This window comes from Morone saxatilis, unplaced genomic scaffold, assembly GCF_004916995.1.
Source record: "Morone saxatilis isolate NCDOM2014 unplaced genomic scaffold, NCSU_SB_2.0 Contig17, whole genome shotgun sequence".
NCBI lineage: Eukaryota > Metazoa > Chordata > Actinopteri > Moronidae > Morone > Morone saxatilis.
This window is the reverse complement of record NW_023339729.1, coordinates 22,588,449-22,607,805: the sequence shown is the minus strand read 5'-3', so window position 1 is coordinate 22,607,805 and position 19,357 is coordinate 22,588,449. Positions and strand designations below refer to the sequence as shown.

General features: G+C 41.4%; 1 protein-coding gene across 2 annotated transcripts; it reads left to right on the top strand.

Moving 5' to 3' along the window:
* The first annotated feature begins 659 nt into the window (after window positions 1-659).
* On the top strand, window positions 660-15,976 carry LOC118327635 (E3 ubiquitin-protein ligase RBBP6-like). Of its 2 annotated transcripts, none has more exons than XM_035661067.1 (20): window positions 660-1,896; window positions 2,710-2,809; window positions 2,996-3,035; window positions 5,613-5,654; window positions 5,781-5,869; window positions 5,952-6,048; window positions 6,169-6,311; window positions 6,480-6,652; window positions 7,176-7,279; window positions 7,420-7,790; window positions 7,880-7,943; window positions 8,502-8,559; window positions 8,652-8,706; window positions 8,794-9,123; window positions 9,300-9,395; window positions 9,618-11,181; window positions 11,899-12,857; window positions 12,999-13,069; window positions 13,194-13,278; window positions 13,770-15,976. In XM_035661067.1, exons 1-20 carry the CDS (start codon window positions 1,731-1,733, stop codon window positions 14,728-14,730), a joined length of 5,568 nt encoding a protein of 1,855 aa, XP_035516960.1. In that variant the 5' UTR covers window positions 660-1,730; the 3' UTR covers window positions 14,731-15,976. The 2 variants fall into 2 exon arrangements, with proteins under 2 accessions (XP_035516960.1, XP_035516959.1); XM_035661066.1 differs by having other exon boundaries at window positions 9,567-11,181.
* The last annotated feature ends 3,381 nt before the right edge of the window (window positions 15,977-19,357 follow it).

Below are 19,357 nucleotides of genomic sequence, written 5' to 3'. Positions count from 1 at the left end.
TAAATTTTTTCTGGCTTTCTCGATAAATTTATTAATTTAACTAGTTGGTTTATATCTGAGAATTTTTTCCGTTTCAGAGAATTTATTTTTTGTTTGTTTTTCTGAGAATTTTTTCTGTTTTCTGATAATTATTATTTATCTTTTCTCGGATATTTTTTCCGTTTCTCTGATAATTTATTTTGTTTGTTTCTAGTATTTTTTCTGTTTTCAATAATTTATTTTATGGTTGGTTTTCTGATAATTTCTGGGGTCTGAGTAATTATTTTTTTTTTTCGAGTAAATTTTTTTCCTGGTTTTCAAGAAATTTATTTTTTGTTTGTTTCTGAGTATTTTTTCGTTTCTGATAATTATATTCTCATTTTTCCTCGAGTAATATTATGTTTTCTATTTCTGAGTAAATGTTATTTATGGTTGTTTTTCTGAGTAAAAAAAACAAACCAAAAAATAAATTACTCAGAAAAACAAACCAAAAAATAAATTACTCAGAAAAACAAACCAAAAAATAAATTACTCAGAAAAACAAACCAAAAAATAAATTACTCAGAAGAAAAATAAATCAAACCCGTATTAATTTGTAGTTTATTTATTGTCACAAACAGGCGGAAGTTATCGCTCTTGCATCGTGCGTACTCTTTGGCAGAACCCCCGGATACATCCGGTTCCGGTCGAGGCGCCATTTTGATGAAACAGCGAGGAGAGAAGCAGTTTGGACCAACGAAATGGATTTTTTATGGATTTAACTCGAAGATTAATCCGGATACACCACTTTCAGCGTTTCATCATGGAAAATAACCGTGTACCGAAGAGGAATCGTTGCGTCCTGGCTGCGTAACCGGTGGATTTTGTTCGTTTTGGCCGTCAGTTAACTTGGGCAACATTGTTAGCATAGCACCATTTAACCATTTAGCTGTTCGCTTTTGTTTGGCAAAGTGTTTTCATGTTGTGTTGAGTGGCGAGGTAACGTGAACTAATCCCCGAGGTATCTAAGATAATTACACATTTCTACGACAGATTACGGGTTTTCAGAATAATATCTTTTTGTTCTGGGGGAGTGGGGGGGAGGGAGGTGATAACAGATAAAGATAAAACTTGTGGACTCGTTGCGGAAGCTCCCCACACAGTTTATGGACTTCATTTTTTTTGTGGAGCTCGGTCTTGACTTAAAGAATAAGAACTGCTCCAACAAAAGGAGGCACAACATTTAACATTTTCCCCACACGGACTGCTCACTCACTGGAAACCCCCCGGGCCCGCTGCTCGGCCACCTCTAGCGGCTCGCAGCGCGGCGGCTTTTCCACCAAAAGGACAATTCACGACGGACTTGGCCTCGTTTACATCCATGTGATAGGTTTTGCCTCCGTGCTGGATGGACTTTCTCGCATTTGGAGGCACCCTGTTGTGTTTTAACGGACCTTTAAAGACCTGAAGAGGCACACTGCGCCGCTCAATGGCGCGCTGGCCTCGCAACTCGCTTATTTTTCTTTGGCAATAACAAGGACTCATCTGTCGTCTTCTGCGAGCTGAACCCTTCCTTATCTTAGTCCTCTTTGTCCACAGTGTTTCAGCGAATATAAAGAAGGTTTACCCATTAAAATCACCAGATTTAGCCTCCTGTGTTCACTGTTGACGCTGTTTTATTTTGTTATCATACCAGGCCTGTGTTTTTTTTTCTTTTTTCTCTCTCCTTGTGCTTTAAGTGCTTAGACCTGTTTAAAAAAAAAAAAAAAAAAATGTCGTGTGTTCACTATAAGTTTTCTTCCAAACTGGACTACAACACAGTCACTTTCGATGGGCTGCATATCACCCTCAGCGAGCTTAAAAGGCAGATTATGGGCCGAGAGCGCCTCAAGGCCACAGACTGCGACCTGCAGATCACCAATGCGCAGACGCGAGAAGGTAACGTTATCAGCTGACACGTTACAAAATCTGTGACAAATGTGTCGTCCGTTGTTTTTGGGAGCAGTGGGGGTGAATGACAGGCGGGTGTTTTCTGTTTTTAATAGGTTTGATGAGGTTGAGGGTTGTTTTTTTTTTTATGTAAGTGGGGATTTGTGTTGTGATGCACCAAATTCAGGACTGTTTTTGTTCTAGTCAGGCTCAAATCTGTTTTACAGATTGTTGTACGATGTATTATGTGGTTTTTATAAATCACAAAGTAGGGGGAAATGCTCATCGCAAATTCCCAGTGCCCAATATAATGTCTAAATAATCTAAATAGATCTTTTATTATAGAAAAGACCTGAAAACTAATAAAAAAACACCCCTGAGAAGCGGGAACCAGTGAGTTTCTGCTCTTATTTATTACATTTTAACATATTTGGGGATTTTTTAATAGATTGTTTCAGCTCAATAACACTAATTAATACCAATAGACAGTTTTTTTAATGGTCTAAATATGTTATAATGCTGAGTGTGTATGGTATTTACCTCCAACCTCAATTTACCAATCTAGTAGGTGATGAATTAAAATAAGGTGCTAAATAAGTAAGATTTGTATCAGTTTATATTACATTACCGTTATTATTTTAAAAGCTGTAGTTGCCATAGTAAACTAACTCACCTGTAAACGTCTTACTTTATACATCTGATGTTTTAAGTTGACCCAGGTCACATATATACGATTCCTTATACTGCGGCAGTGTTGGCAATATTGTTTAGCTGTCGTCACATTTTAATGTTTTCTCATAACTCGTTTCTCATTCCTTGTAGAATACACAGACGATGAAGCCCACATCCCGAAACACTCGTCCGTGATCGTCCGCCGCACTCCGATTGGTGGAGTAAAACCTGCTGGCAGGACGTTCATTGTGTATGTATACTTTAAAATATAAAACTGTTACTGGAATTGTGAAATACGCTCACTGAGCTATGAACAGGTTTACACCAGGATCAGACGTCTCTCTGTAAACCGTTATAGATGAACTCTTGAGCCTGTCGTCAGTCTGGTTCTGCCAAAACTGATGGTTTCTTCCTCTCCTGTGTTTTGATTCTGCAGAGATCGTTCTGACACAGCTGTGGTGGGATCTTCTAGACCCGTATGTAAAACAAACCCAAAATCAACACACTCTCCTCCTCCTCCTCCTCCTCTCACCTCTCTCCCTCTCCCCCTCTTTCTGGCTTTAGTCACCTTTCTTGAGAACATTCTGTCAACAATAATTGAGTTGTGTGTATCTTCTGTTCACTGTGTGTTTGCTACATTTGTGATGAGATCTCAACCTCTATATGTTATTTGATGTCTTTCTGGGAGGGTTTCCTCGAGTTACCACAGTTTAAAACAGTTTGTTGTTTCTCTCCAAAAACCCTGTGTTTCTGTTTTGAAATGAGCAGATTAAAGTTTTGAGATGAGGTTGAGATGAGAAACAACAGACTAGCCACCATTGTTTTTGAATGCTCTGAACTGACCAAATGTCGAACTGTTGCCACTTTATAATTGATTGAGAAACCATTTAAACTGTTAATGACTGTATTTCATAATGAAATGCTTTTGTAGCCTGCTTCAGGCCAGGCAATTGTATTTTAAAGGGGTTTGTAAAAGGAAAATATGGTATTTTTGTATTTATAATTCATTGTCATTTTATTTTCTGTGAAAATATTTTATGATGTGGTTTAAGAACCCAACGAAGTAAAGTGTGGCTGGGCTTTATTGTAATTAAGGTTGATTACAATTACAAGACTTAAGTTCTGTGAGTGGAAGAGACTCGCCAGTGATTTTTATTTTGAAAGCTAACCCTGCTAAACTTTAATATACTCAAGTCTGTTGTTCAGTAACATTTGCCAATGTCAATTGTTTTGTCCTGTACAATTTCACCATAAAGATGTTCTATTCTGCATTGAGTATGGACTGCACATAACCCTTAAACCTTAAAGGCTCACAGGTTTCATCCTAATGAGTTAAATGCTTTGAATTAATTCAGATATCCAATTGTCTGTTTTACAACGATGCAGGTACTAGTTCAAAGTGTATTGTTACAACTGTGGTTTGGGGGATCAGTAAAAAGCTAGTTTTGATAAGTGAGATGCTGTGACTTGGCCACTGACGTATAATGTTGTGACATGATCACAAAGTACTATGACACATTATCAGTAAAAGTAAATATCTTGTCAATCTCTGGAGGCCTTCCATGGTTGCTGCAGTGAGACGTATACTGGTGTAGTGTGTCCTGTAAGCTGTAAGCTGCAGAACCTGTCAATAAAGTTGTTCAGTGGTTCAGTGTCAGAACCGCTTGCACCAGATCCCTGTGTGTTCCCTCCACAGCATTCTGCAATACCCAGTGTTTCCTCCGAGCCCTGCATATCATGCTGGACAACCCACCCTGCCCGTTTATTTACTTTAAAGAAAATTATTACAAGAATTAGGCAGAGCAGCCCTTTTTTTTTTTGTTGTAAAACACGACTTTTTTTGTCCGTTCATTGGCTCCCGGCCTGCATTACAGAGACACCCCTCCGCTGGCTTTCACCCTTCACTCTGTAGTGGTGTAGGGGCTGTTTTAGGGAACAGTTTGAAGGAAGGAACACTTGACAACTCTTGTTAGTTTCGTTTTTTCTTCATCAAGCACTTTTTTTTTTTTAAAGAACAGCTTTACAGTTGTGTCTTATTAGCTCTACATATTTGACACTTAACACCGTTTGCTTTATTTTATTGAAACAGCTTGGCGCCACGCCTTGCTACCCCATTAGTTTACAGAAAGCAGTCTTGAGCTGGTTTTGATGAGAGTTATGACAACCTCTTTTGACAAGCTGGTAAAAAAAAACTTAAATCACTGCGGCCTGGTGAAGGGAAAACTGCATGCTAAAATTAAATGTCAAGTATTCCTTTGAGAAAATACACCCTCTCCCTACCATAGCAGGAGAAGCTTTAAGATCCCTACAGAGGGATGTGTCAGTAGTGTACACTTTGAATGTGCTGATGAAGGCCAAATAGCGTGCAAGGTTTGAAGTGTTTAAGCAGATTCTCTTGGACATTGGACATTACCATAGTAAGAACTTAAAGGCTCAGAATATAAGTAGATCGAGACTTGTATATATGGAAGAGTGGTTTGAGTAAGTTAAGCAGTGTTAAAGCGCTCCAGGATTTTCATACAGTGACAGATGTCATTTTCAATGATTTTGCTTCTTCAGGATAAGTAAATGTTTTTGAAACTAGCAACTAAATGCACAATAATTGCATTGTGTATACAAGTAGTTAATTAATAGGCATAAAACTCCTTTTTTTTTTTTTTTTTAAAGTCACCTTATTGGTATATTACATCGCTGTTAGTGTAATTTCTTTAATTCTCTGAACTCCGATCTCTTTAATACAAACGGCTCTGAATAGACACAACCCGAGGATTTTCTTAAAGGATTATGACACAATGCTGTCAGCAGAGGGAAGAACATCAAGCACAAGCCTAGTAAATCATGTCTTGATTTAAATGCTCACTCGTGTGCCGGTAGTATTTCATGCACTTCAAATACTCATCAAAGGCTTTCATTTTGGTGCAAAGACTTAAATGGAGACTCTAAGGGAATGGACACAGATGTGGTGGGGAACTATCTGGGCTCTTATCTTCCACTGTATGTCTATTACATATCATGTTAACCCTTTTAATATCTGTACTCTGATTCTCCTGCAGACTGATTCTTCTCCTTCTATGTCACTTGCCCAACTCGCCAAGGTACTGTTTCTACACATGCTGGCTGTACTTCCAGAAAACATTTAAGTCGCATAGATATGCGTTTTATTCCTGTGGGGTTGACGTCCTTCTTTTCTCTTCATTTGCTCTCTCCACTATGCGTTTTAGACTGCTAACCTGGTTGACGCTAATGCATCAGAGGAGGACAAGATTAAAGCCATGATGTCTCAGTCCAATCATGAATATGACCCCATACAGTTAGTATACACATACTTGTTCTTTGTTATTGAGCTCTAGCTCTACTAAACATTTACTGAATAATTGAACTTGTCTCTATAGTTACTCCAAGAAAGCAGTTGGACCTCCACCTGCTCACTATACCTGCTATCGTTGTGGAAAGGCTGGTCACTACATCAGGCAATGCCCTTTGCTGATGGTAATTATCATGCATCATTTGATTTTCAGAGTCTCCTTAACTACATTGCAGTATACTGTCTAAAGTCATATTTGCTTTTTAGATAATTACTTTGTTTTTAACAATTTTTTAACTTTTTAGGTCCAAGATAAGAGTGTGGAGGGTCCCAAGCAAGTAAGGATTAGTAAGGGCATTCCCCAGAGCTTCATGGTGAAAGCAGAGCCGGGCACCAAGGGAGCCATGTTAACCAGCACCGGAGAATACGCTATACCTGCTATAGATGCGTACGTGTCAACCAAGGACATCACACACTGTTCAGTATACCTGTAGTAGTGTCAAATTTGTCTTTTGTCATAACCCATTTTGTATCTGTGTCCACAATAGGTTTACTGCTTTCTTTTTGCTTGTAACATCGTTTCAAAATGTAAAAAAATTCATCTTTGTTAATGCAGGGAGGCGTATGCACAAGGAAAGAAGGAGCGCCCTCCGTTTGTTCCACATGACCAGTCATCATCTGAGGATGACTCAGACCCGATCCCAGATGAACTCCTGTGTCCCATTTGCAATGACCTGATGACTGACGCTGTAGTTATACCCTGCTGTGGAAACAGTTACTGCGATGATTGTGAGTTGTTGCTTGTACTACACAGTAATACAAATCTAAATTGGCACAAAATTAATACTAATCAAAAAAGGAGGAAGTCAAAACTAGTCTTTGCCAAGCCCAGAATTATATATTATTGAATGTGTTTTGGTTCCACCTCATATTTGTCTCGTTCTGTACAATTGTTCAACAGTCATTTAGGGGAAAACCCACTGTGGAAATGGCAGAAATACTCATTTATCCAACAGTGGCCTCTTGAGAGCACTACAGCCCCAGGACACGTTTTATTAATTTTGAGTAGCTGTAGAATTTTTAGCTCCTAAATTTTAGTTGGAAATTCTCTTGCTCCTGTGTATTGGAATGATTTCACGCTCAGTCTCTGGAAAACTAGTAGAAAATCATGCTCTAAAATATATGTAGATGAGGCAGGTTGAGGGGGGAGTTCCTTTCATTAAATATTTACATTATCATAAAAGTGTAAATACTTTTTTTGTTTTTGTTGTTTTGGTGTGGTTTCGTCTAATTAGCGACTGTTTGTTTTCAGGTATCAGGACGACCTTGTTGGACTCAGAGGAGCACATCTGCTTCACGTGCAAACAGTCAGATGTTTCACCTGATAATCTCATTGCCAACAAGTTTCTTCGACAGGTAACCCCTTCAAATGCATGCATTTTGATGTTTTGCTTTGTTTGATTAAGTTTACTTGAGCTCAAAGCTCAACTCTAACAAAACTATAAAAAAGCATGTATGTTTTTTTTTTTTTTAATGATCTGTTCTTCCCCCTGCAGGCTGTAAACAATTTTAAGAATGAGACTGGATACACCAAACATGTGCGCAAGCAGCTCCAAAATGCAGCCCCGCCTCCACCACGCCCCCAGTTGCTCAGGCCTCTGCACTCAAGACAACAGGACCCACTGCTAGCCAATGTCACTCACCCTTCAACAAGCGCACCCTCCACCGCCCCTCAGGCCCAGGTCCCTCCCCCTGCACCTGTTGCTTCTGCTGCTGCTACTACTGCTGCTGCTCCTGCTGCTCCTTCTGCTCCTACTCCTCCTCATGCTTCCGTTGAAGTACAAGATGCTTCACCAGCCCCTCCACCTGTTGTTGATCACCATTCTCCTATGCGTTCCACCAGCCAGGGTGAACCTCCCCCACCAGGGTAAGTTGAGTCTGAGATAGTGTCTAAAGAAGCGATGTTTGAAGTGAAGAGCCCTTTTAATTGGCCGTATGTGTCTGTTTATGTTTTAGAGAATCAGATCCAGAACCCACTGTGACACCAGACTCATCGGGGACCTCAGAAAGTGGATCACAGGTGAGTCTGCTTTCATCGCCTGAGTAAAGGTGTACTGCCAGATATCCTCACAAGTAACATGACTAAAGAAATAAGTGACAGCTAATTTTCTGATGAAAAATAAACGTGACAACTCAAGCTCATTGTTACTATTGTTAGGGCTGAGTTTATGGCTAAGAGAGCTGATGTGGCTGATATAAATGCAACAACCAATAATATTAATCTTACAATTGCACAAATGTGATGAGGAAAATAAATGTATATTATTACTATTATACTGTAATAACCTTAGTTTGTTTTTAAATATTGACTGATTATTGACACATCCTATCTACTTGTTGACACGCATGTAAAGGCTACAGCAAAACAGAATAACTTTATATACTCTCTGACTAGTTAATGGTTGAATTTCACTGTTTAGAAGGGCTGCATATTAAAGGAAAGGATTAATATTAATATTATTGTTATTATTTTGCACCAAGTTAAACAGAAAATCTGCAGACCTTTGACTGTCCTTTGCACCTAGTTTTGTATCCCTGAACCTGAGAAACTGATGAGGTAACTACATTTCTCCCACAGAACTACCATTTAAGTATTGTTGGCCACCCGCCACCAGTGAGGCCGCCTCATCCTTCAGGTAAGAGGTTTAATTTAGGTTATTTAAGGAGATTAAGTGAGCTCGAAAGAAAGACATTCAGCCACTAACAAACTGTCTCTATACTCAATCAGGTCACCAGTCACGGCCCCAACACTCTCACAGGGGGGGAGGCAGACACTGGGAGAGGTAAGGTCTATGAGATCTAATCCATCACAACTTTGTATTGTAATATTTGGTTCTCACAATGGTTTCTGCCCCCTCTCTTTGTACCAGGTCTTTCAGAGGTAGAGGAGAGCACCCCTCCCCTCACCTCCAGACAGCTCCACCTACTGCACCTGTTCCTCCGGTGTTCCCAGCTCCGTCGCTGTACCCACCCCCACTTCAGCCCTACCCCCCTCCGTACACCTCTGGTCCTAGCCTTATCCCTCCCCCTGCCATCAGTTACCAGCCACAACCTGTCTATGCCCCTGGACCACCAGTGCTCAACCCTCCTTGGGTTGCCCCTGGTGCCCAGCCCCCTCTTCTCCCTCTTCCACCCTCCCTCTCTCAGCCCCCCCTCTCTAAGGAAGATTTCTACAGACAACGCCACCACCGACAGGACAAGTAAGTTGTTTCTTTTTCTTTTTGGGTCTTCAAACTGCTACAAAGGCAGCTAATGACTTATGTGGAATTTACATTTAACATCACTCTGGTTTGGGATTAGTAAGGGATTCAGTAAGATAAAAACTTTGACACTGGAGTAGTTTTTAAAGTTTTTCTTTTTGTCTTTGTGTCCACAGTGTTACATCCAAACTGGATGAATTTACTAAAGACTTCCACAAAGAGCTAATGAAGTACAGAAATGCACCAAAGAGACGGAGACCGTCTTATTCCAGGTAACTTCATGTCGTATTAAAATTGGTTGTAGTTATTAAATTAATGACATATGCATAAGCATGCATCCTTGTTGTTACATTGCCATTTTCCATTTGTTACATTTTTGCGTAAAATCTGCTTTCTTTCTCCCCTTGTTTCCTTCTGGTCTTCTCAAACATTTATTTTTCTAGGTCGCGGTCATACAGTCGCTCTCCATTCAGCCGTTCTTACTCTCGTTCTAGATCAAGATCCAGATCAAGATCCAGGTCTTACTCTTATTCTCCCAGTCGATCCCGCTCCCGTTCACGCTCCCATGGCCGGTCTTATCCCCGCTCCCCCTATTCTAGACGCAATGGACGCAGTTACGGACGCTCCCGGACGAGGTCCCGCTCTCGTTCAAGGTCTTATGGGTATCGGCGCTCTGGATCACCACGCTCTCCTCCCACCTACAGGGGAGGAGGATGGGAGGGACCAGAAGGAGCAGGACCCTACAGGTCTAGATCACGGTCTCGCTCCCCTGGTGGCTTCCGGAGCCGCAGCCCTGGTGGACGAAAGCCACCTCCTCGGGAGCTGCCACCATATGAACTGAAGGGTCCGAGTCCTGGGGGCCATGATCGCTGGGAAAGAGAAAGGTACCGACAGTGGGAGAAGGAGTATGCAGACTGGTACAACAAATACTACAAAGACTATGACAACCAACATCCATCGCTGCATCACAGAGGTCGTGGCAGCAGGGACAGGGAGAGGGACAGAATGTCCCCATTATCTAGAGATTACTCTCCCCAGGGCAGAGGAAGAAGAGGGAGGGACGAGAGAGGCGCTCCACCTCACCATCCTCCATCCTCTTCCTCATCAGGGACCAAGTCCAGCGCTAAAGTCCTGAAGACAAAGAAAGTAAAAAAGAAGAAGACTGGGGATGAATCAGAAACATCACACCAGTCAGTGGACAGAGGTGATGCAACTCCTGTCAGAGATGAACCAATGGACGAAATCCCTTCACTCATTAAAACCCCTCCCATCTCCTCAAAGCCTCCGGTTGGCGCTGCAACCACTAAAGCCCCAGCCTCTAAAAGCCCTGCTGCACCCGTTAAACCCTCAACCAAGTCAACGTCAAAGACTCAGTCGGATAAGACGAAGAAAGATTCAAAAGGTCAAAAGGTAAAAGCTAAAGTGAAGACAGAGGGCACAAAGGTGAAGAGTGACAAGGTGAAGAAAAAGACGGCAGAAGTAGTGGTGACCAAAAAGAAAGACTCCTCATCTTCCTCCTCCTCTTCTGTCGCTAAACCGTTAAAGACCAGTAAAGCCAAACCAGAAGATGCCTCCAACTCAACTACCCCTAAAAAGGAAAAGGGTAAAAGCTCTGCAGTGAGGCCTGCCCTGCTGAAGACCCCCTTACTGCCCCCCCAGAACCTGCCTCTACATCATCCCTCTCTTCATGACGGCCCTCGACCTGGCCACGACATCCGTGGGAGGAGAGATCTTCCACAGAGCAGTGGTCTCCTCCCCATCCCCCATCAACACATACTCCCACTCCTCCACCGGCCAGCCTCCCCAGTGGACAGTCGGAGGAGGATGGGAGAGGAGGGTCGCTCTTTACTCGGACCTCCTCCTGGAAAGCTGAGGAGAATCGATGGGCTCGGGGTTGGAGGCGATGTCATCTCCCACTCGCATATGTCTCATCAGCCCCCGCTCCACAGACTCCCACCCCCTTCAGACAGGCCTGGTCTTCTCCCCCTACCAGGGAGCCGTGAGATGGGTCGGGGAGATACAGATCGAGGATCCATCAGATCTTTAAGGGACCTTCAGGTGGGTTTATTGAAACACTAGGAAAGGTTTTTAGAGAGGGTATTTACCGATCTGTTTATCTGCAATCATTTTAAATCCGTTGTTTTCTTGTATTTACCAAGTGGCAGCTAATGTTTATTTTTTTTTGATAATCAAATATATTTTAAAGGCCAAAATTGATCTCTCAATTGATTGTGTGGTTTTTGGTACTTCTTTGTGTTTCTTTGTGGTCATGTGTTGTAAATGGAATATGTTTGGTTTTGGACTTTTGGTTGGTTAAACAAGCTTCAATATGTCAACCCTGGTTTTATGAAATTGTATTTTTTTTAATATTTTATAAACCAAACAATCAATTAAGAAAAAAATTGGCAGATCAGTTGATAATAAACAGATTTCTTAGTTGCAAGTTAAATTAGATTTTTCAAATTCATTGAATAATAATGTTTAACAAGTACTAAATAAAAAAAAATCAAAATTTTCTTCAGTCCAAGCTGAAATTCAAATGGCTTTTTTTCTTTAGGTCATAACATTAACCATTCACATTTCAATTATTTAAGAAACTGAAAACCCTGAACCACTGAATTTGAGAAGCTGGAACCAGAGAATCTTTGGTGTTTTTATTTGATAAATAATTAAAAATATTAGTTGATTATTATTTCAGAACTTATCATTGCCATAAAAGTGTAGACTGTCTGATTTAACCTGTAACATGTTGTATATGCTTTCATCCACATTCAGGTTCCACTGCCCCAGAGGAGTATCAAGTTAAACAGAGATCTGGGGAGAAAAGGCAGCACTGAGACAGCAACCTCTGACAGAGCCCCGTCGGGTTCAGAGAAGACTACATCCGCCTCGGACCGATCAGCTGCTGCTAACATCTCTGAAGGAGACCGACCCAGCAGTATGGCCGAAGGTGCTGGAAGAAAGGAGCGGTCAGCATCTGCTGAGAGGGGAGTCTCCAGAGAGAGACCAGGAAGTGCTGGAGACAGACTGCAGGGCTCAGACAGAGAGCAGAGCAGAAACTCTGGAGTGGACCGAGAGCGAGACAGAGCTTCAGGGTCAGACCGAGACAGAGTTGACCGAGACAGAGTTGACCGAGACAGAGCTTCAGGGTCAGACCGAGACAGAGTTGAACGAGACAGAGACAAAGTTGACCGAGACAGAGTTTCAGGATCAGACAGAGACAAAGTTGACCGAGACAGAGTTTCAGGATCAGACAGAGACAGAGTTGACCGAGACAGACTTTCAGGATCAGACAGAGACAGAGTTGACAGAGACAGACTTTCAGGATCAGACAGAGACAGAGTTGACAGAGACAGAGTTTCAGGATCTGACCGAGACAAAGTTCAGGATTCTGACCCGAGACAGAGGTTTCAGGAATCTGACCGAGACAAAGTTTCAGGATCAGACAGAGACCGAGGCATGGCGTCTGATAGAGAGAGGGACAGAGTCTCTGGGTCGGGTTCACTAAAGGTAGCAGGTACAGGAGAGAGAGATGCTGAAGGAGAGAGGTCGATGAGGACAGAACGAAAGAACTCCGGCGGTGGAAGTGCAGGAGGGAGATCTGTCTCTCTGGATAAAATGACCATCGGAGAGAAATCAGCCATCACCAAGAAAGTGGTAGACCATCAGGAGAAACCGAGCATATCGTCTAAGGAGAAAGGGGAGGGATCAGAAAGAGCTGCTAAATCTGACAGGTCGGTTACATGTGTTTCCCTGCTGCTTGTCAAACCACCATCCATATCCATGATTGAAAGAAAGCATGATATAGAGGTAACTTATAGTGGTTCTGTAAACACAGTTGTTAATGCATGTAATTATATTGTCTCATTTCCCAGGAGTGTGTCCAAGGACAGAACGGAGAGGACTGTCCCCTCAGGAGAAAAACCAGCTGCTGCTCACAAAGAAGGTAATTTGAATCTCTGTATGTGTGCAAGATGCTAACTCTGATTTTGTCTTGTGCCAATGCGTGTGTCTAATTAAGCATTGATTAAACTCGTTTCCTCTCCTCCTCCCCCCTCCTTCTCTTGCAGTGAAAGATGGTGCAGAGTCTGTTGTGAAGAACAGACCCAGGATCAACCGTAAGGCTCTGACGAGTCACAACTTGGGCTCCACTAGGTGAGTGTGTCCACTGTTTTAGGACATGTTTTGTCTGACTTTATTTCCTGTCAGCTTTTGATAGCTAACAGGGCAATAGGAAATAGATTAATTGACATTTTCTGTAGTTTTCTTTAGGGATGGGTATCAAAACTCCATCCCTGTCAGTAGTATTGAATGTCTTGTTGGGTAACGTATTTGAACAGCTACTAGTGTTGAGACTAAATTTAAAGAAATAGTTGCTAGAGGCTCATGGCTACATATGCTGCTACCAGCTGAACACACCCACATCTCCAACCAAGCAACCAACCAGGAGCCTAGTTGCATTGTGGGTAATATAGGCTGCAGGTTTTCACAAATAGAAGAATTTGTGAAATTAAAATATGTCTGCGTCCTCTCACCACATTAATTTTGACCATTTTTGTTTTGAACTGTCCATCGTGAGTCCAACAGTGTTTTAGGAGTGCAATGTTAAACCGGTTCAGTACCAAATATGTTTGTTTTTTCCTCAGCACTAGGTCAACTCAAGAAACAAAGCGGGACTCAGACAAAGACCAGAAGAGTGTATCCTCCAAATCTGCCGAGCCCCAATCTAGCCCTGTGAACAGCCATGGCCGCAGCCCCAGTATTAGCCCAGCACCCAGCCCGACCAGGGAGGAACCGCTCATTCAGCCTCCTCCCCGCTCCAAATGGGAGAGAGAAGATGACGAAGAAGGCCAGGAAAACGGTCTTAGTGCACCCAAGGAGCCCTCACCAGTGCCGCAGAGGGGCCGAGGCAGAGAGGTGCAGAATGAAGCACCTAAAGCTGTCAGGAACGAAGGCCGGGATGGCGCAAGGGAGGAGAGGAAAGGAGTAGTGAGGGAAGAGAAGAAGGGGAGAGCACAGAGGGAAGAGGGTAAAGGTGGCAGGGCGGCACAGACAAATTCTGACAAACCAACCAAAACAAAAACTGTGAGGGAGGAAGGGAGAGCTGCAGCAAGAGAGGAGGGGAGAGGGGGAAGAGAGGAGGGCCGAGGTGTCACAGGAAAGGAAGAGAGAGCAGGAGATGGCCGAGGTGGCGGAGGACGAGAGGAGAGTCGTGGCCCAGAGCCAAGGAGACAGCGTTTGTGCTCCGACCTGGGTCGCGAGACCGATGAGGCAGCCTTTGTGCCCGACTACAGCGAAGGCGAAGGCTCAGACACGGAGAGAGGGAGGAGCGGCAGCCCAAGTCCGTCCCTCAGCCAAGCCTCCCACAGCCCCAGCCTGAGCCTCCACAGTGGCTCGGGAACCACCTCAGCAGACAAGAAGAAGAAGAAACACAAGAAACATAAAAAACACAAAAAGCACAAGAAGCACAGCGGCCAGGACAAAGAAGTGGAACACAAGGAGCACAAGCACAAACACAAGAAAAAGAAACACAAAAAGAACAAAGACAAAGATGGAGATGAAGAGGAGGAGAAGCTGGAGACTGCAGAGGAAGGGGCTCCGTGCTAACGTGGGGGCTAAGCTAGGACTGCTGCTTTGTTAATAAGGAGATAATGATGTACCTACAAATATCAGCTAACACTGGCATGCTGCTCCATGTGCCACTCTAAGGGAATGGTTGAAATGTGTGTTTGATTGTCTGTGAATCTGAAGAAGGGCTGTCTGGCTGTTATTCTAACACTCAGTTTCACTGCAGAAACTGATGCGGTACTTTGTTGTGCCTGGATTGCAGCATTACGACTGCTGCTGAGGCTTCTTTAATCATCAATGTGAGCGTCTTTGGTGACTTTGGGTCAGGAAAAACTCGGGAGAAATGCTGTTCTGCACTACTGTGATCAACCTAGAGCCGACAGAAAGGACTTTATGATAATAACTGATCACACAGCAGTCAATCTAAATGATTGGAATAACAATTACTGTACTCAGGGATGTGATTGCTTCTTTGTAGAGGAGGAATTGCTGTTTCTCTGCCTCTGATTCATTTGTAAATAGAGATTAACTATTGCTTCACACAATAATAATTTTTCCTGAGTTTATTTTGCTCACATCCCTGCGTGCTGTTCAAGGCTTAAAGGCTGAATAACCTTCATTGCTATGAGGGCTGTTGTAAGCTCTTTTTTGAAGGACTGTACTTGCGGTTTTGCATGTTTTAGCACGTTAACTCAAGAAAATATATAATTTTGTTTACTGCTAACCATTTTCAACATTTATAATCTCATGCTTATGCAGCCCATTGGTTTTAGTTCATACCAGTACAGTGTTTTGTTTTGATTTTGAGGTCCAAGTTGATGTAAATTTAAAATGAAGGCAAAAAAATGTTTCCTGATAGATTACCTATCTGAGCAAGGTTACACTTCTGCAAATTGATTTTCCTACCCAATTTAACATGAATAGCTGCAGTAGCTACCTGGGAAAGTATAAAACTCTTGGGGATGGTCAGCAGTACAGTATTTGCGATACTTTAATGTGCTAACACTTGCAAAATCACCAATATGGTCCTTTTAAGTTAAAACAAACCTTTATGCATCCGTGCTACACTGGATTGTATAAATTTAGGATGTGTTTATTAATAATGGAAAATCAGTCTGCATGTTTTTGTTCCAAAGGTGCAGTAGCTGTCTATCACGTTGTTTGAGTGAGTGAATGTGTGTCGGTGTGAAAGTGAAATGTGACAGAATTGGGACATGTTGGAGGACTAGTGTTCTTACAAATGAGTTGTTCCTGTGTTTTTTTTAATTAAAATGTTTTGACCTCATGAAAAAGTCTCTGGAGTATTTTATCAGTGTTTGAATCTTTAAGACCTTTGAGTGCAACATTAAAGTGTTTCAGGTGTTCGTAATAGTAAGTAAGTAAAGCTTTATTTATATAGTTGTTTTTTTTAACACAAATAATGATTTAATGAATGAAGAAACATTTTTTAAGTAGAAGTTCATATGGAGTAAAAAGATTCTCCCAACCCACACACGTAGAAATATTGTCTGTTAAAATTTTTATGAACACAGTGTAACCTTGGCTTCGTCTGGGCTGTGGCTAATAAATATCATACAGTATCTTTTAATATTTAATCAACACCAACATTAATAACTGTAAACACCAACACCAGTTTCTCAACTGGTACTGAGCCTTGTAAACCAACAGTGGGTGTAAGCTACTTAAATGGTGCATAACAATAAAAGTGCTGAAGGTGATGAAATCTCACCTACTAAATGATGATAAAACTTGCTTTGCAACATTCCAACATAATACAATGGATTTATTCTTACTACAATATATTATTTAACGCAGTGTAAAGTAAACTGCTCCACTTTTTACAGTAACTAAGGATGCCATAGTCTTACTGGAGAACACATGCTCATATACAGGTTCATTTATGATGTCTGTTTTGACCTCTAATCTTACAAGAGTTAACTCAACTTGACAGTGAATATCACCTTAAAACTTTGTCAACAGACAGTTGGCTCCTCTTTCTGCTTTTGCTCCTTGTGTATATTGCACCTTTTTCTGTGATCTTAATATTATAATACTCATGTTACTAGTTGAGACCTGAATTTAATTAGTTGGGCTGTCATTTGTGTGTCACGATACATTAGTTTCCTGCGTTCCAGTGCACATTTTGCTCCTCTGTGCTCCCACCACCTATCAGTGTGTAAACACAGGTGCATTGCACTAATTAAAATTTTCTATTTATATTTTTTTGTTAATTAAGAAGTCAAACAGACTTTTGTATGTTTTATTTCCCATGCAGTTACAGCAACATGGACATAATGTCTGGGCCTTTATATATATAGACATATTAGGTGATAAAAGAACAAAGATGTACTTCAGCAAATGGAGTATCAGATATATTTGAAAATAACTGGATCAGAGAGGATGGAGTATGTCCTCGAAAGCAGTTCCTCTGACAGAGTGGTGAGTTTCAGGGTCTTTGGCAGCCCATTCCTTTATAAACATGAATAATTAAAATAAAACGTCCCAGAAGGAAACAAGTGCAGTGAGACAGACTGAACACTGTGTGGAGCTGTAAGTCCTACAACTTTTAACATGGAAGGGAAACAGATTAACAATAAAAATCTTCTCTTATATGCCTCAGCTCCAAAAATACAGCTCTACATGTCAGTACCTCTCTCTCATTCTCCCAGAGCACACAGCAATAAGCTTCATTGTGTTTGTGTGTCTATGTGTGCATGTTGTTAGTGTGTGTATCTAGTCGGAGAGATGGCGTGACTGGTAGATCACAAATAAAACAGGCTGAAGGCAGAAGATGGGTTCACACACGGGTTGAGAGAGCAGCAGATGTATTTTCTCCTCAAACAGCAGTACATAAAAGCACATTCTCTGCTTAGTCCATGCATTGTATGGGTGTGTTTGTGTGCATGTGTGTGTGTATATATGTAAGGTCATCCTTAATGGATTCAGAGATCAGTGAGACCATTAGAGAAGATTAATATATTGTTTTAACCCCTGCCCAGATTATCTTCACAACTCATTATTGCTTCCATCTACCATCCTGCAAGGTTCACTCTGCATACGTGTGTCTGTGTGTCCATCTGTGTGTGTGCATGCGTGCACCTGTTCTGTGCCTGTGAGTTTGTGTGTCTGCTTGTGTTTTGTCTTACAAGCATGACATCATATCCTGTCATCAAGGCCAAAGGTTGCTAAGCAACTTCACTTCTGCCGATTGTCAGAAAAGATGCTTCTCCACTGACTGGTTTGCAACCTAAGTCTCGTTTATCCTCTGTCATAAATGTAATGTGTATGAAAGAGGCTGGCTATGTGTGCATGGCTGCCCATGCGTTTGTATGGACCACTGTGCATTTATGCTTGCAAACACAGTGAAGAAAAAGCTGTGAGAGAGAGAGAGGAGAGTGGAGTGTGGAAATGTATTGTCTGACAGATTTATATGTTTCCTGGAACTAATAAAAAGGATGAGTCAGAAATGTCACTGCATGGTAGAATCCCTCCAGTTGTTTGTCTAAAATACAGCAAAATATGAGTATGAGCAGCCTATTATGTTGGTGAAAAAATGACTGGTGTCTTGGATTTGTGGCTCTAACCGTAACTTTCTGTATGAAAGACTGTGACTACAAATGCAGTAACATTTTAGTTTAGCGTGCAAATATTTTGCACATACACGCACATACATGTATCAATAAAACATTACTGGGTATCTATACGAGGGCACATTTAGGGACAATGTAAGAAGAGAAGAAGTTAGGAAATAAGGGGGTAACAACTTTGTATTTAAGAGAGACTTAATAAATTGAATTACAGGCTACAGATACAATAATAAGACAGCATGGTAACATCATTACAGGGTAATATGGCAGATAACCCATTTATATCAATGAGGGTACACGAAATATGAGAAACACTTCTCAGTATAATGTAATACACCACAAACTTGAGTTTCCCAAAATGATCATAAAGTTGAATCAGTACCCTTCTACATTTTCATCAAAAAACAAACATTATAACCTTCATGAAGACTGGATTTATTGCAGGACTGTTGTATAAGACTGCATTCGTTTTAGCTAGGTGTATCTAATACTGTAGTATATATAACAACACTGAGAGTCCTCAGTCATCCTCAGCAAGTATAATGTTTACCGTGTCAACATTTTAGCTTCGTGTGTAAGAATGCTAACATTTCCTAATTAGCACCAAACACAAAATACAGCTGAAGATTATGGGTAAGCTATTCATTTTGCAGGAATTTGATCAAAAACCAAACTTGGGACCAATTAAAATTGTGCCCTGATGATGGCACTATATGAAAAGATCATCACCAAATTTGTCCGGAGAGGAACATCAATGTACCAAACTTTATGGTAATTCATTCTTCAGTTGCTGAGACTTTTCACTCAGTATCACAAATGTCAACCTCCTGGTGGCACTAGAGGAAAAGTCAGAGGATTGCCAAAGTCAGTCATTCTTAATTAATTAATTTTGTCTGGGGACCATGAATGTCAAAATTTAATGGCAATCCATCCAATAGTAAAGTAAAAATTATAGCTTTAAACATCTCATACAGTACTTATTACAGTGTATTTCTTTACTAGTAATTTTGAATTAAATACATCATAACTACTTACTCAAAACATCAGTATTGTCACCTTGTTTTTCCTACTCTTCTGAT